Genomic DNA, 17,081 nt, shown 5'->3' on the forward strand with positions numbered 1-17,081 from the left:
CCTGGCATCCCCTCCAGGCCGCAGGGAGCGGAGCGGCCAGGCCCACCTCTGCGAAGCCCTCCTCCAGGCCGAAGCTGAGGCCGAGCCCAAGCCCAGGGCCAAGCCGGAGCCTGAGAACTTGCGGGCCCTCTCCATGGCTCCTCTGGCTCTCCCCCTGTCTGCCTACCCTTCCGGCTCCACCGCAGTCTGCCCAGCAGCCTACCAGGCCCCACCCCGCAAACCTGTCCCCCGGAATCCCGGCTGGCCAGACCAGTTCCACCGCGGGGCTCAGCCGCCGCCGCCACGGTGGGGCGGGGCCGTTCCCCGTGAGGCCACCGGGCCTGCTGGCCTCTCAAAATCCCGCCAACCCCACTGGCTGAACTGCTTTCTTCAATAATTTGGAGTGGCTGGAGCACAGGGGGGGCGGGGGTGCAAACTATCTCAAGGCAGGAAAACCCGCAGCCCCCACCTCCTCAGCCCCTAAACGCTCCACCCTACCCTTTATCTGCACTTTCGGATCGGGGCCACTCGGTCGGCGCTCCCCCTGATGGTAGAACTTGTCTTTGCAGCCACCTCTGTTCCTCTCTAGGTCAGAGAGAGGCCCCCTGCCAAGATGTCACAGCTAGGGGCAATGAGGGCCTGTCGCAGGCCAGAAATGATTCCTCTCCTCCCCCCTCCATGGGCCAGATGAATGGGGCGAGGGTCTTACCTGGTGAAGTCCTCCTCGGCCAGCATGTGCCTGGGGATAGGAGAGTAGCGAGTGGGGGGGACCTGAGGAGGAGCCGGGTAGCTGACCTTGCTCTCCACCGCCCCGAGATAACCCAGGCTGGAATTATGGCTTATGTGGTTGTCAGCCAAGGCGGTAAAAGCTGGGGTCAAGAAAGGGAGAGAAAAGTTCAGGATTGTTCCAGGCAGGTACCTACCCCAACCCCCTTCCAAGGAATTTCCCTCACACCCCTTCTCAGGTCTCTAGGAAGAGATGCTGATTCCTTAGGCACCCCCCTCCCTTGGCCATCCACCCCCTAGGGTTCCTCCTCCGCAGTCCCTTTCTAAATCCTGGGCTCACTCCTGTAACTCTTAGAAAGAGCTGAAGTCAAGGCAGTCTACAAAGAAAGGCCTGACTAGAGGTGTGACTAATAATAATCCCTCACATCTCTGTAGCCTAATACAGTTTTCCAAGGGCTTTCTCCTCCATGATCTCATTTGATCCTTGCACCAGTCCTATGAGGAAGGCAGCACATATATCATTAGCTTTTTGCCAAAGAGGAAAGTAAAGACAGGTGAAAAGGACTTGTCCAAGGGCACCCAGCTCCAAGGGATAGAGCTGGGATCTGGACTCAGTTCTGAGCACTATCTCCTGCACTTCCTCTTTTTTAAAAAAATATTTTTTTAGTTGTCGTTGGACACAATATCTTTATTTTATTTGTTTACTTTTAATGTGGTGCTGAGGATCAAACCCAGGGCCTCACACATGCTAGGCGAGCATTCTACCGCTGAGCCACAATCCCAGCCCCCCCACTTCCTCTCTTCACAGGGACACAAACAACTTCCCCTCCCCAAACCCAGGAGCACAGCCTGAGGCCAGGGACAGGAGCCAGAGAGTACGTACTGCTGGCGTAGTCAGGGGGAGCGTACATGTCGTTGAGGTGGAGACTGCCTGGCTTAGCCACTTTCAGATAGACCATGTCAGATGTATTCTTCAGTGAGGCCACAGCTTCCTCGTGCCTCACATCCTGTAGATTGGTGTTGTTCACCTAGAAAGGGAGAAGCCTTAGCCTGGGAATTGGGAGAAAGGAAGGCCTCTCTCTAGGCTCCGGAGGGGTGCCCTTGCAATGAAATTCAATGGTGTGCTAACAGAGGTCCAAGTATAGTGCTGTGAGGACACAAGACAAGCAGGAGGAAGGGAAAGAGCAGGTGAGGGAGCCCCTGCCACAGAGAGAACTAGGGACTTGGTATGAGAAGATATTCTTGAAGTACCCCAAGATGCCTCATCCCCAGTGAGGTTTAGGTGGAATGACAGGGTGCTAGAGCTCCTCCTCCCCACCCTACCATTTGGGCATCCCCATGAAGCCTGTCTCACCGCCAGCAGCCGGTCCCCAATCTGTAGGCGTCCATCCTTCTGAGCAGCTCCCCCCTCAATGATCTTGGTGATGTAGATGCTGTTGTCTCCCGGGATGTGCTGGTTGCCAATGCCCCCAGCAATGCTGAAACCCAGGCCTGGGAGATAGTCAGCAGGGAGTGAGAGAGGGTCACAGAGCAGGTTAGAGTGTTTGGTCAATCCCAAAGCTAATTCCCTTCCTCCAGCCAACCCACTGGCCCCTCAGGAGCACCCCCCAGGAATCCCAAACACTAGGCTGCCATCCCAAGGTCAGTAAGGGTGAGACCTGAGGTCAAGAAAGAAAGCTATGAGCTGGAACTGGAGGAGTCACACAAGGAGTAAGGCCATTCCCTTCCATTCCCCATGGGGCCAGTCAAGACCTGGGGCCGGGGCTCTGGCTAGAGCACAGGAACCCAGAGGGCCGCACCTTTGGGCCCTTTGAGCAAGTTGACCTCCATGATGGTCTCGGGTGGGGGCTGTCGCCTCCGCACCACCAACCGCACCACAGGACCTGCCTCCTTCAACGCCTCCACGGCCCGGCTGTGCACCACCTCCGACACGTCCACCTCATTCACCCGCAGAACACAGTCATTCACCCTGCGGGGGAAGCCCGAGAGGCATGACACTGTGCCACAGCCCCTCCACCCCCTCTCCCACATCCTTCCCCTCCTGCCCCCTCCTCTTCCTCCTCCTCCATCCTCTCCCTCTCCCCGTATCAGATCTATTGGAAGGGTCATCCTGCCAGGCTGGCCCTCCTCCCTTCCTCTCCATCCCACCCCTGACACCCACAATTCTGCTTCCAGTATCTCTCACCCTAGCCTTCCATCCATGGCAGCTGCTCCACCAGGGATGATCTTGGTAATAAAGATTCCAGGGTCATCAGGGACATGGGGGTTGTCGATGCCACCTGCAATACTGAAGCCCAGGCCAGAGTTGCCCTGTGGAAGGGGGTGGAAGGGCACATTCTATTCACTGTGAGGGCACAAAGGAAGGTTCTAGGCAGCACCGCCCCCTTTAGACCCAGAGAAAATTTTCCAGGCCCCCTGGTAGGCTGGTGGACATTTGTCAGAAACTCAGCAGGCTCCCAGCCTGTGCTGACCATTCTGGCAGGGAGGCCTCAGCAAACCCATCCCCTCCCCAATTCCCCAGGCCTCAGCAAGCAAGGTCAATTAATATTTGTTAGGGAGTTGATTGATTGATGCAGTGAAGTGGCTCTGAAGGCTGCTGTTTCCCTGTCCTCTCAGTGCAGGTTCCTCATGAGTGTTGAAACTGGTGTTCAAGGCCCTCCCCTCTTTTGACTTCAGCCCTTTCCTCCCCTTTCATCCTCTCCCCACAGGCAGACTCACCCGTTCGAGTACTATCTCCTCATATTTGAACATGCCATCACTGCCATTCACCTAGGGGAAGACACAGGCAGCTCGCTCAGTGCCTCTTGCCCTCCCAGTCATCTGCCCTTTGGTCAACCTGCCTCCTCCCCTCCCCCACTCCCACAGAGTAGAGGGCCCACGTACATCCCAGGTCACCTCTAGGCCACAGATGGGGACAGGCTGACCCCAAGGGGGCCACTCCCCTCCCCTTACATCCAACCATATCAGGCCAAACCCAGCTGCTTACTTAGCTCAGATCAATTGTCTGGGACTGAGCCAGTCAGTGGTGCACTCACCAAGAGGCTGGGCTCCAGGGCCTCAGGGTTCACTAGGAGGGGTGCAGGGCTGGCCTAAGGGGGGTGGCAGAAATGGAGCATGGGGGGCAAATTGCACCACACCCTGCTCCATAGGGGGTACCCAGAGGTCTGGCCAGAGAACCCCTCCCCTTCTGAACATAGCTCCCCCTGGCTTGTGGACCATAGAGTCCTACCATGTAAGAAAGCAGACAACATCTTATCTAACCCCCTCATGTGACAGATGGTGACATCCAAGAGAGGATGTGGAATGTGCCTAAGGGCACAATGGGAGTTAGTGGCAGAGCAGGTCCTAGAACCTGGATATCCAGGTGCTCTTTGGATTAAAGCAAGCTGTCAAGGCCATCATCCCCTTTCTCCAGAAGAACTCATGGGAAAAAAGGAAAGTTGTCCCCTTCAGAGTACCTTATGAACCCTTACTCTACACCATCTTCAGGGGCTCCAACAACACAATTCCCCAGGACTGGACAAAAGTCAAAGTCCTAATCCATTTTCTACCAAGGGACTGTTGATTCTTTGTATGTTCCAGCAGAAATGGCCAGGGTTGGATCTAGTCAGGATTCAGAGGCAAAGCCAGGGCAGGACAGGAACAGAGTAGACACTGTTCTTCATGAGGTGAGGGATAACATGGTGACCCACAGACTGATTACCAGCAGAATTCCGTGGTCTTCAATACACAATAGACATGGAGAGGCAATGGAAGGGGTCAGAAATGCAGGGTTGATTTGACCAACCCACAGAGATGGCCTCCCAGACAGGACATATATGTGGCCACTTTTCAAGTGGAAATCTGATTCTGGACAAACAAGTAGCACCTGCTCCCTGGTTCCCAATCTCATCTGCAAGAATGAAGAAGTTCTCTTGCCTCTCTCCCCAGGCAATCTGGCACCTCCCCCCATCTTTTGTTGGCTATGTTGTCCCTTTCCTAATCCCTAGCCTCCACTCCAGAAGAGAGCTAGAAAACCAGAGTGGGGGCTCCTTTGAGCACCCTGCTGTGCTTCCCCTTCCTACCTCCACCCCCTACAGCTTTAGTTTCAAGCAGACAGGGGAGGGGAGGCTAGTCATGCCTCCGGCGTTTGGGGATATGGCTCCCAAGATTTCATGCCCTGCAGCCCTGGAAGGAGATTAGAGGTCTCCAGCTACAGCTTCACCCTGTTCCTGATCCCAGGAGGAAGAACGGATGGTATCTTCAGAGACCCAGAACCAACACAGCTGCTTGAAGTACCATGCAACAGACACACAAGCAAAAGGACACCCATTTGGTTCTTGTATGCATCTGGTGTACCATGTGTGCCCACATGTGACAAGCCATGCCTCAAACCCAGTTCAAGTGGTACCCAGAGACTTCCACTTCCCATTGGTCTACCCTCTAGTCCCCACTTCACCCTCACTCAGGGACCTTGCTTCCAGGGCCAAGGAGTCATCCAGGGATCAGCTCCAGGAAAGACATCTTAGCCAACTGGTATAGCCCTGGGATTGGTACCTGTCTTCAGCTGGGCAGGACAAGTATAAGAAAGTGTTTGCAATGGAAGGGCCAAAGGACAGAGGGGCAAAGGAAAGAAGGGGACTTGCTGGAGAGGGCAAGGGGCAAAGTCAAGGGGCTGGGGCAAGGGATGCAGGAAACAGTAAGTATGGACAGACAGAAGGCCAGAACTGAGGATTCCTCTCTCCAGGAAGTCCCCACCTTTGCTTCTGAGCGAGAGCACATCCTATCCCCAGAGGAAGACAGAGGCAGCCAGAACGGGTCACCAGCTTGGGGCAGTCAGCACCTGCCCTCAACAGCAAAGCCTCCTCCTCCTCTCTCCCCACCCTAGGGGCTGCAGAGCCGAATAGCCAGACAGGCCTTCCGCCATGCATGCCAGGGACCTGGCTCTGCCGGCCCAGCCTCCATTTTGCTGCTTCTCCCACAGATGCTCCTTCCATTTTCTAAGCTGGCAGTTTAGTCTGGGAGTGGAAGCCGGAGTTGTGCCCAGCACCCAGAGGCTCCCAAGCTGTGCCAAGTCAGGACTGGGGGGCTAAGTTCTCCCACATCTGGAGCTGCCCAAGGGGGGCATGCCCTACTGGGGCCAGTCCCTGCACCAGGGCAGCTGCCCCTTGCTTGGCTCCAGGCACCATGCCTGCTCTGGAGCGAGAAAGCTTGCTTCACCCCCCCCCCCCAACCCCCAGCACACACACTTCAGAGCTGCTTGGACAAAAGAGTCTGTCCTTCTCAGCAGCCTCTCAGCCTTGCTTGGGACGTGTCTCTCGCCTCCTCCCCCTCCCATCCCTTGCCTGTCAAGCGCTGCTCACCAGGGACAACACACACACACACACACACACACACACACACGGGTACACACTCTGGCAGCCACATGCTCACACACATATACATGTAACCACACACACATGGGCAAACCCAGCTATCCCTGCAGCCTCATCTATAGAGACACCTCCACATTCAGAGAGACATCCCCACACGTCCATGTGCACATTCACACACAAAGGGACTGGGACTGAGAGGACTCATGGCATCGAGGGATGAAGCTCAGCAAGCCAGGCACATGGGCTTCTCTACATAAGACTCACAGGCGCTCCATTGCCTTCCTCCACATACCCCAACATACATACACACACACACATATGTCCCCCCTACGCAGAGTACCGTGCCCCCTCCTCCCCTCCTGTGGAGACACACACAACCCCCGCAGAACCTCCCGCCCCCTGCCAGACACAGAGACACTGCCAAACCCCCGCACTGAGACAAACCCAATTCCCCCACACAGGAAAATGTGCCCCTCCGCCATACCTTCACCCCTTGACACACACAGCTCCTCCCAATCCCCTCCGAATGGAGACCCCCTGAACACACACACACACAGGGAACCGCACGTTCCCAACCACCTCTCTTTGCCCAGCTGCAATGCTAAGGCTCGGGGATCCACAGGCTTGGAGCCCCAGCAATCCCTGCTGCACCCCAGGCCTCTAAGGCACCCACTTTCCAGCCCTCCTGGATTGCCCCACCAGCGCCCCCCACCTCCGCTGGTCCATACCTGCTCATACCAGTCCCGGTTGGTACAGGTGCATTCAGGCCACCAGCTGGGGCCACTGCCGTTGAGTTTGGGGGTGCTCTTGCCTGGGACTGGCTTAGGGGGCACTGGCCCCACATCCCGGCCGGTGGGGATGAGCTTGGCCTTGGTGCGAGGAGTGGGGGTGGCCCCTGCCTGTGAGGGCAGGGTCTGCGAGCTGTAGCCCCCATAACTGGAGCTGGCCCCATTACCCCCACCTGGCCCATAGGGGTCGGGCACCTGCCAATCCCCGTAGCCAGGAGGTTCGAGGCGCCGCAGGGCGGCCAGGCGGGTCACTTCATAGCACTCGGGGCACTTACAGCAGTGCTGGTGCTTGTGCATGGCACTGCCCCCCGCAGCTCGGACCCCCCAGCCCACGCCAGTTTCCACGCCGCCGCCGCCGGGCTCCCGGGCACACTCACACTGCTCGGACCAGGAAGGGGGGGGCACCCGTGGGGGCGCCCGGGCAGAGCGGGGCCTGGGGCCGGGAGGGCGTCCGGGGGCCTCTGCCCCCACGCTGCCCCGCACCCATGGCTCCCCCTCCAGCACTGGTGGCTCCGTGTCGCCCGTCGTGGCTTCTGGGCCAAGGCCCAGCGGCAAAGAAGAAGCGGGAGCCCAAGCAGAGACTGAGTGCAACGAGGACCGCTTCTGCTCTGGTCCCCAGGATGGATCTGAGTGGAGTCAAGAGCATCTCTCCCTGGCTCCCTTCTCAGTTGATTCCAGCCAATCAGGGCGCAGAGTCAGGCAGCGGCAGCGGCAGGAATGCTAAACAGCAGCTCCTTAAAGGAACAGAGGCAGCAGCGTCCCCAGGCTCAGCCCCAGCTCCTCGGATCTCTGGGGTACTGTCCCCCTAGTGTAGGAGCAGAGGACTTGGACCAAAGGAAAGCTCGAGCGCGCGATCTCATCCCCCTATGTCCCCAATTTTAGCCCGTTCCCCTTCCACTCCGCCCCACCCCACCTCCAAGAGGGAGTTGCACAGAGATGCTCAATGGGTCCCCAGGCTTGCTCTGATCTGGGGCCACCAGAAGTAAAGACTTGAGGGAGCAGAACTGACCGAAAGGACATTGGAACAGAGTGAGAAAAGTGCTCTTTCCTACAGGGGACAAGCATATAAGGTAGCATATGAGGCCTGCTCTCCTGTCAATACCTCTTCCTCAGGACTATTGTTCTCTCATCCTCTAGGCCCCGAAATGACTGTGTACCTCACACTTGACCTTCTTACATCACCACTGAGGGACTCAATCCTAGAACAGGCAGTAGTAGAAAACTCCAAGCACTTGTCCTTGGTCCACATACTCCTGTCCCTCCATTCCATTCTGCCATGGTTATGATGGGGGAAGGAGCTTCTGGATTCTAAGAGGAAAGAGTCCAGGATAGGAGAAAAGATAAGAGACCTGAAATGAGAGAAGTCATTCTGCGGGTCCAGAGAAGAACTTGAAAATACCCATCCAAAAGACATCTCCTTTGCCTCTCAGGGCTCATGCAGCCTGTTGGGGAATGGGAGGAGGGCAAGAAAGCAGGAAGACTGTCTCTTGTTGTTCTGCTTTTGTCTTTAGCTTACAATGATTGAGACTTTACGAAATCTTAAGTGTTTTATGTGCAAACCAAAATCCTACCAAGGTAGTAACATTATTACCTTGATTTTTCCGACAAGAAACTGAGGACCAGAGATGTTAACAAAGCTAGATAACAGAGCTGAAAGTAACAGAATCAGGATGTAAATCCTTGCCATCTGACTCCAGGGGCTATGCTCTGAACCATTCTAGTATAATGGATCTATTCTAAGTTCTGCTGCAAAGCCTAGGTCTCACTTCAATTCAACAAACATTCATAGAGCCACCTACTTTGGACAACATCTTGATGTACATGCTAGAGTTACAGAGATTCCTCCTTAATTCAACAAATATCCATGCCACTATTCTAGGATTTGAAGATATACTTGCAAACAGAACAGAACAAAACAAACAAAACAAATCCCTGCCCTTGGGGAGTTTACATTCTCATGAGGAGACACAGACAAAAGTAAACACAATAAAAAAGTGAATGGTATAATGCATGTGGTGATAAGTGCCATAGACAAAAGAAAAAGTAGAGCTGGGCACAGTGTAACACACCTGTAATCCCAGCAGCTCCAGAAGCCTGAAACAGGAGGATCTCAAGTTCAAAGCCAGCCTCAGCAATGGCCAGACACTAAGCAATTCAGTGGGACCCTGTCTCTAAATAAAATACAAATTAGTGCTGGGGATGTGGGTAAAATGGATCCATGGATTGGGAATGCTAGGGGAAGACTCCAAATTGGGATTTTTTTTTCTTTGAGCTATTCATCCCCACATTTTAATATGAAAATTTACAAATAAACATAAAAATTAAAAGAATTTTACCGACCACCTGGATTTCCAGAAAGATTTTACTATGTATGCTCTATCATATGTGTATCCTCCATATATCCCCTACAATGTTTTTGTTTTGTTTTTGTTTTTGTTTTTTACATTACTGGCTATTGAACCCAGGGTTGCTTTAGCACTGAACCACATCCCCAGACCTTTTTAATTTTTATTTTGAGACAAGTTCTCAGTAAGTTGCTCAGAGCCTTGCTAAATTGCTGAGGCTGGCCTCGAACCTCTGCATAAACCTCATGAGTTTCAGGAGTTTCAGGCATGTGCCACCAAGCCTGCCCCCTTCAACTTTTTGAAAAGGAAAATTTAACAACGTACAAAAATGTTGAAAGAATAGGGCTGGGGTTGTGGCTCAGTGGTAGAGTGCTTGCCTAGCATGTGTGAGGCACTGGGTTCCAATCAGCACCACATAAAAATAAATAAAATAAAGATATTGTGTCCATCTATGACTAAAAATATATTTTAAAAAATGTTGAAAGAGTAGCACAGTGAATATCACTGTATGTCTTCCTCATCAAGTCAACAAATAGTAATATATTGTTTCATTTGCTCTATCTAGGGATCCTTCGCTTTTTTCCTGATCCATTCGAATATAAGTTTCACTATACTTCATCTCCTAAGTACTCCAGCATGTATCTCTTGGTAATAAAGACATTCTCCCACATAGGCACAATATTTATGATACCTAAGAAAATTAAGCATAATCTCACATCATCTAATATCTAATATGCAGTTTGTACTCCAAGTTTTCCAAATTTGCTTTTTATATTTATTTTAAAAAATTAGAATTAACCAGTGTTTTGAAAACTTCCATTAGCTATTATTTTATAGCGGGTCTGCTAAAACAAATTCCCTTAGCTTTCCTTTGTCTGAAAATATCTTGATTTCTGCCTCATTTCTCACATTATGTTTATGTCTTTAGTCATTTTTAACCTAGAACAGACCCAAAATTTTAAAACAACTTTTATGCTGGGCATGGTGACACACATCTGTAATCCCAGTTACTGGGGAGGCTGAGGCAAGAGGATCAATAAAATAAATTGATCACATAAAAATAAATAAAACAAAGGTATTGTGTCCATCTACAGCCTCACCACCTTAGTGAGACCCTGCCTCAAAATAAAAAATAAAAAGGGTTGTGAATGTGGCTGAGTCATAGAGTGCTCTAGGTTCAATCCCCAGTACCACAAAAGCAAAACAAATAAACAAAAATAAACAAAATCAACTTTTATTTTGAAATAATTATAGATTTATAGGAAGATGCAGAGATAATACAAAAAGGGCCTGTGTACCCTTCACCCAGTTTCCCCCAATTATTTATTTATTTAATTTTTAGTTGTAGTTGGACACAATATTTTATTTTTATGCGGTGCTGAGGATCGAACCCAGGGCCTCGCACTTGCTAGGTAAGCGCTCTACTGCTGAGCCACAACCTCAGTCCTCCCCCAATTATTACATCTTCCATAATTACAGTACAAAATCCAAATCAGGAAGCTGACATTGATACAGTGTGTATATAATTCTATGCCACTTTGTCACAGATGGAGAGTCTTGTAACAACAACTGCAATCGAAATACAGAACTATTTTGTCACCACAGAGACCTAGTGGTGTCATCATTTAATTGAGGTAAGGAAAGAATAGAAACCTTACCTCCCTTCAAGTCCCTTTATTCCCTCTCTTTACTTTTTTCTTTTTTTTTGGGGGGGAGTACTGGGGATTGAACTCAGGGGCATTCAACCACTGAGCCACATCCCCAGCCCTATTTTGTATTTTATTTCTCCTATTTCCTTAACAAAACTGGCTGAGCTGCTTAGAGTGCGCCACTGTGCCCAGCTCTTTCCCATTTCTAATATGATTATGTTAAATATTTCCTCTAAATACATTGAGATCCACAATCTTATACTCATTGCTTCAGTTATCAAACATAGATGACTGAAGAGAAGGAAAGTCTATTGTAATTGCCCATATTTGTGCTCATTCTATTCTTTCTTCCTTCCTGAGATAGCAAGATTTCTTCTTTTATCATTATGTTTTGAAAACTTCCATTAGCCATTATTTTAGAGTGAGTCTGCTGGCACAAATTCTCTTGGCTTTTCTTTGTCTGAGAATGTCTTGATTTCTGCCTCATTTTGCCACCTCCTCCTCCTGCAGTACTAAGGATCAAACCCAGGGCCTCAAGCATGCTAGCCCTTTTTCATTGTTTATTTTGAGACAAGTCTGGTTAAGTTGCCCAGCCTGACCTTGAACATGTTATAAGTTTTTTAGTTTGTTGTTATAGTCTTCTTGTTATAAAATTTCTAATTGATTCTTCATTATATCTCCTATTTCCTTGCCAAAACTTTCTATTTTTTTGTTCATTTCAACTTTCTTTGTAATTGCTCATTGAAGCAGTTATTTTGAAATGTTGGTTACTTTTGATCTTGTCAAATAATTAAAACCTCTCTGTCATCTCAGTGCTGGTGTTTATTCATCATTTCTCCTTGAAGTTGAGGGTCTCAGGATTCTTGGTATGATGAATGATTTTTTTATTGCATCTTGGGGATTTTTGTTGTGAGACTCTGGATTTTATTTAAAACTTGGTTTTGGTAGGCTTTTTTAGATACCAATGCCATCAGAGGAAGAGGCTACTGCCTACTTGCTGCCAGGTAAGGGTTCAAGTTCAAGTCTCCACCCCTTGGCCTCAGTTGGGGTCCCTTCTTACTGATGCACAGAGAGGGATATTCCAGCTCCCTGCTAGGCCTCCACTGATGTCTCCCTGGCTGAGAGAGGTTGAAATGCCACTTTAGTTTTCCAGGCAGTATCCACTGACACTGTGGGTAGGAAGTGGAAGAAACATTGACAGGGGAAGAATCAGGGCAGAGACCTCATTAATGCTTCATTGTGGTGAAAGTTCTGACTCTTCACTAGGCTTCCGCAGATACTCTGACACCACCCAACAGGGAAAGAGGTCTTATTACCCTGTGGGGATGGAAGTCTGGGCTCTCTACATAGCCCTCTCTGACACCACTGTAGAGAGAGAGGGAAAGTCTGGACAGGGACAAAGTCTGGATTCTCTACTTGACTTTTCCTCGCTTGGGTGGAGCTGCTGGTTCTGTGGTATTTGATTTTAGTGGTTATTGTCTAAGAATTTTCTATCTGGCTAAGCTGGTCTTCTGGCCAGAGAAAAACAAGCTTTTATTAGGGAGCATCTCCCTACTCATCTATTCACAGTGGCTTTTCCAAGCTGCTAGATTCTTCAGCACTCAGTCTGGGATATTCGAGGCAACAGGAAAACCCAGGGAATGTACCACCATGGGTTCTGGTCACTGAGTTTCCTAATCAGTCTGCCCTTTTCTCCTTACAGTCTTATGTTTGTTTTATATATAATGCCTAAAGTTTTAACTATACTTGGTGTGAGGAATAGGGAGAAATATGTTTAGTTCAGTCAGATCCAAAACTGGAAGTCCCCCATCTTTTTTCTTTTTTTTTTCCTTTTTTTTTTTTTAGTGCTAGGGATTGAACCCAGTACTCATGCATGCCAGGGAAGTGTTCTGAACCACATCCACACACCCAGTCACTGATCTTTTTTTTTTTTTTTTTTTTTTTTTTTAATCAAGCATGTTTATTTTTTGAAGAGTACAAAATATTGTACATTTTGTAGAATATCCTACAGTCTGGATTTGTCTGTTTTTCCCCCTTCATGTTGTCATTTATCTTGTTCCTTTATACCCTGTATTTACTGTAACCTAGAAATTAGAATAGAGGGAATATTAAATAGGTTAGTGAGGATAAACCTCACCAAGAAGTTGGCATTTGAGCAGAGACTTGTGGCCAGTCAGGAAGTGTACCATGCAGAAGAGTAAACCTAGCAAGGGAACAGCCAGTGCAAAAGTCCTATGTAAGAGTGTACCTGGCCTATTCAAGGAACAGAAGGGAGGACCCAGTGGATGTAAGTGTGAGAGAGTGTGAGAATAGCTGGAGACAAGATCAGAAATTCAATAAGGTATTAGATACATAGGGCCTTGAAGACCATTGTAAGAGTATTGGCTTTACTTTTTAAAATATCTTTATTTTATTTTTTTTATGTGGTGTTGGGGAACAAACCCAGTGCCTCACGCATGGTAGGCGAGCACTCTACCTCTGATCCACAGCCCCAACCCTTGGCTTTACTCTTAAAGACAGGGAGTCATATGAGGGTTTTGTGCAGAGAACTTGACATGCTCTGATCTGGTTTTATCTGGATTGGTCCAGTTTCTTTGCGGACAATAGGCTGCAAGGTGTAAGGGTAGAGGCAGTGAGACTAGTCAGGACTTGATCTTACTGAAAGGTAATAGTGGCTTGGAACAGGTGGCAGCACTGGAGGTGATGAGAAGTGGTTGGTTTCTGGGTATATTTTGAAGGGACAGATGTCAGGATTTGCTGAAACCACAAGATGTGGTTGCTTTCAAGGATTTTTTTTTTCAGAGCAACTGGGAAGGTGAAATGGCTATTGATTATAATGAGGACTTTAGGAGTGGTCATTTTTTTAGAGAGAATTTTTAATATTTATTTTTCATTTTTTGGCAGACACAACATCTTTGTTTGTATGTGGTGCTGAGGATCGAACCCGGGCCGCACGCATGCCAGGCGAGCGCGCTACTGCTTGAGCCACATCCCCAGCCACAAGGAGTGGTCATTTTGGGGGGAAAGATCAGATTTGGACATGTTGAATTTGAGATGTCTACTAGACATCCAAGTGGAGATGAACACAACCCTGCTGCCAACATGTTAAAAATTAGAGAAATAGAAATACAGAAGTAGATCATTGTAATATCAATGAAAAGTGCTATTTCAGAGGGGTGCACAGAAAAGCAAGTTATCAACTTTACTTGGGTGGGGAAGGACTTAAGAAGAGTTTCAAAAAGGGGTTGACATCTTTAGTTTGGTCCTGAAAGGTGACTAGGTGTTCATTAAGTAGACATAAGAGAGAAGTGTCATGTTTTCTGTCTTCTTAGATCTTGACTCACAGTGGTTGTTCAGTCAGACCCAACCCAGTCACCAGTTGAGTGACCTTAGGCATTACTTCTCTGAGACTCAGTTCTTTAAATCTGTGAAATGGAAATAATCATAGTATTTTTGTGAAGATTAAATGTAGAATGCTTAATATACCGCATAGTAGTGTTAATTTTTATTGTTGAATATACGAATGAATGAATGAAGGACTATCTTTCTTAATGGCCAAGTCTAGATTAGTCTGGTAACTAGGGAGCTTGAAGTGTTGGATAAGCTCAGCAGTTTGCCAATAAAGAGTGCTAAACTCCTTTCTACATCCTAAAAGTGGTTCAGGGAAAAAAAAAAAAAGTCCCGGAGAGCCTGGGCCTTCTGAACTTCTCTGATAGAGGAATTAAGTATTGGGAAGCCTGAAGTGAATAGAGAGGGTCAATTTTTTCTCCCAATTTTGCCCTGCCTCATTCCCTTTGACTCCTCCCTCCCCTCCTTCCATTCTTCTTCCTTTCCTCTTTTCATTTTTTAATGAATCCAAGTAAACTCCCTTCAGATTCATAGAAAGCTTCTCTCCATTCCACAGGCTCTTGAACACTTAGAATGAACCCCACAGATAAGCCAAGGAGATAAATAACACTGAGACTCTGACGCTTAACCAGAGACCCGCCCCCGACTCCCAACTGCTAGGGCTCCAGCCAGAGGCCCCAGGGAGATAGGCGCCCCCTATGGGTGGAAAGCGTTCCCTACGCCCCTGCAGGCGGCTGTGGTTGCTAGGCGACCGCGCGGCCTGCGCTGAGACAGGCAATAGAATTCGGGAAAGGGATTTGCGGGGAGAGAGACCATTTCTCTCCTTCCACCGCCTCTTCCGCGCCTTCAGCAAATAGACAGGGTTGGGGCGGCGCTGCTTGCTGCTGTCATATAATCTGAGCTCATTCTTGAAAACAGAGCTTCATCAGGTGACCTCAGTCTGTGTGTGGAGAAATGGATCTCGCTTGCCCCAAATGTGGTTTCTTCTGGAATCTGAAAACCCAGATCGCTGAAGGCAGAAGTTTCTGGTTCACAAGAAGTGGAGGATGGGCATTATTGTGGGTTCAATGAGAATTCTGGCAAATTGAGAGTGGGTGGGAATAATTTTGGTGATCAGTCCTGTATCAATATTTCCCCACCACTCCCAATTAGGAAAGTACAACTTTAATCCATTAAAATAAGAAGGCCCCATGGGAATGACAATATAAAGGATCATTCATACCTCTATGGGGACAAAATTCTCAGTGACTTTCCTGAATTAGATTTCTCCACTAAGACAGGAGAGATCATGAGGTTGACAGACCCCTGTGAGTAGGGACAGAGCCCAACAAGAGGGAAAGAAATAACAAGAGAGAGTGGTAAACATGGTATTCAGTAGCTTCCTAGTTCTGTCTGGTTTGGGGATACCTGGCTCTGTGCTGAAGTACCTTGTCTTTATGAGAGTCTTTGGCAACCAGAAATCCACAGCTTTTTCTTCCCAGCAACTGAGCATTCTGGCCCAGGAGTAGGTCCAGGCAGGCCAAGGCCATGGCTGTTTAATAACCTCTCCATTGGAACTTGCCCTCTCAGCTAGTACAACAGAAGCTTCCTGTGGCAGAGCCCCAAGCCATGGCAAGCTCAGGGGAGAGCTGTGCCCAGGAGTGTCCTCGTGGGCTTCCCCCCAAGAGTTCCAAGGTAGTGATACTAGCCTGAGGTAACTGGCAGCTAGAGAGCATCTGGCCCAGCCACTGCCTCAGTCCCCAACATTCCACAAGACAGGATGGCAGGGAAGAGGATCCTGGCTCCCTGTGTTTCCAAATTGAACTGGGTCGGGGCTGTGCCTCTGCTCTATTAATAGCCCCCTAGCCCAGCCTGCTAGCCCCAAACCCGGATGCCAGGAGCAGTGAGTCAGCAGCTAAAAATAACGAGCAACTGCACCCGAACCCCAATGAGCAGCTCCCCCAGGCCCTCCACCCTCAAGTTTTTGTCAGTTTCAGTCTCTAGTCCAGAGCCTTATAGGGTTTAGGCATACTATAGCTGTCCAGTCCTCCTGGGAAAAGAATAAGAATTTACAATGACAGACTCAGGGCTGAGTACCCAAGGCTGGAGGCCAGGGGCTAAGGGCAAGGGCTGGAGCTGGGCACTGGCCTTCCAGCTGGGTATCAGGACGCTGAGGTTAGAGGAGAACAGCTGAGAGTGTGGGAGCTAGGAGGTTGGGGCTGTAGGGGTGGAGACACTGGAGTACGACAGGGTGAAGTCGGTAGGTGAGGAGAGGAAGAGGCTGCAAGGCTTGAGTCTGGGCGACTGACAGGGAACAGAAAAGAAGGGATAAGGGGAGGGAGGTACATGCTGAGAGGTTACATCCCTGCTGTACCTGACAGACTGGGAGCTCCAGAGCTGAAGTCGGTAATCCGCCTGACTGAGGAGCGGTATCGGGAATGGGGGAAAGTAAGGAAATGCAGCTTGAAAGGTAGTGTGTGAAGGAGACCTGCTCAGTGCAAGGCAGCGTGGATTCCCAAGACCAGGTCCCAGGCAGCAGCCGCCAGGTTTGCTCCCAGTGCGCTCCAGCCTCCCTGCAAGTCGCACGCCGGTGCCCCCATCCCCCGTGCCAGCTGCAGGCCAGGTATGTTGATGTGGACGGTTGACTGAATATGCATGTGCATGTGTGTGTATGGAAGGGGCGGGGAGGCGAGAGAGGAGGAAGAGGCGGGGTCCGCAAGCAGGAGGGGGCAGGAACACAAATTCAAACTCGCCTCCGTACCATAGACCGGAAATACCCTGAGGCATACTGGGAATTGTAGTTCCCTTGGCAGCCCTGCAACCGAGGGGTCTAGGGTCTGATCCCGAGGTTCTTGTGCTGCCTGCTCAGGTCCCAGTCTGGCAAAAGAGGAGAAATTGAAAACAGAATCTCCT

The 17,081-nt window shown here is 49.7% G+C and overlaps 1 protein-coding gene and 1 long non-coding RNA gene across 10 annotated transcripts in view; both read right to left on the reverse strand.

The window, feature by feature from the left end:
• The window catches only part of DLG3 (discs large MAGUK scaffold protein 3), a gene marked incomplete at its 5' end in the record, with an annotated part of 59,844 nt that extends 48,618 nt beyond the window's left edge, over positions 1-11,226 (reverse strand). For 3 of the 9 annotated variants that reach the window (XM_081278032.1, XM_081278030.1, XM_081278027.1), the window contains 8 exons: positions 689-848; positions 1,589-1,733; positions 2,060-2,196; positions 2,505-2,674; positions 2,891-3,015; positions 3,424-3,474; positions 3,741-3,794; positions 6,788-7,144. In XM_081278032.1, coding sequence (XP_081134158.1) covers positions 689-848; positions 1,589-1,733; positions 2,060-2,196; positions 2,505-2,674; positions 2,891-3,015; positions 3,424-3,474; positions 3,741-3,794; positions 6,788-7,144 — 1,199 coding nt within the window. Of the gene's footprint in view, position 1; positions 469-688; positions 849-1,588; positions 1,734-2,059; positions 2,197-2,504; positions 2,675-2,890; positions 3,016-3,423; positions 3,475-3,740; positions 3,795-6,787; positions 7,145-11,166 lie in introns of those variants that run through there. The other 6 variants (XM_081278033.1, XM_081278031.1, XM_081278029.1 and 3 more) reach the window with 3 other exon arrangements.
• Positions 11,227-14,677: 3,451 nt separating this feature from the next.
• On the reverse strand, positions 14,678-16,845 carry LOC308639281. The gene is made up of 2 exons (XR_014020030.1): positions 16,543-16,845; positions 14,678-15,265 (listed from the first exon to the last, which is right to left on the reverse strand). It is a non-coding gene; the product is annotated as an uncharacterized lncRNA (long non-coding RNA).
• Between the last annotated feature and the right edge of the window lie 236 nt (positions 16,846-17,081).

The sequence above is a fragment of the Spermophilus citellus genome (genome assembly GCF_964194105.1).
Source record: "Spermophilus citellus genome assembly, chromosome: X".
Taxonomy (NCBI): Eukaryota; Metazoa; Chordata; class Mammalia; order Rodentia; family Sciuridae; genus Spermophilus; species Spermophilus citellus.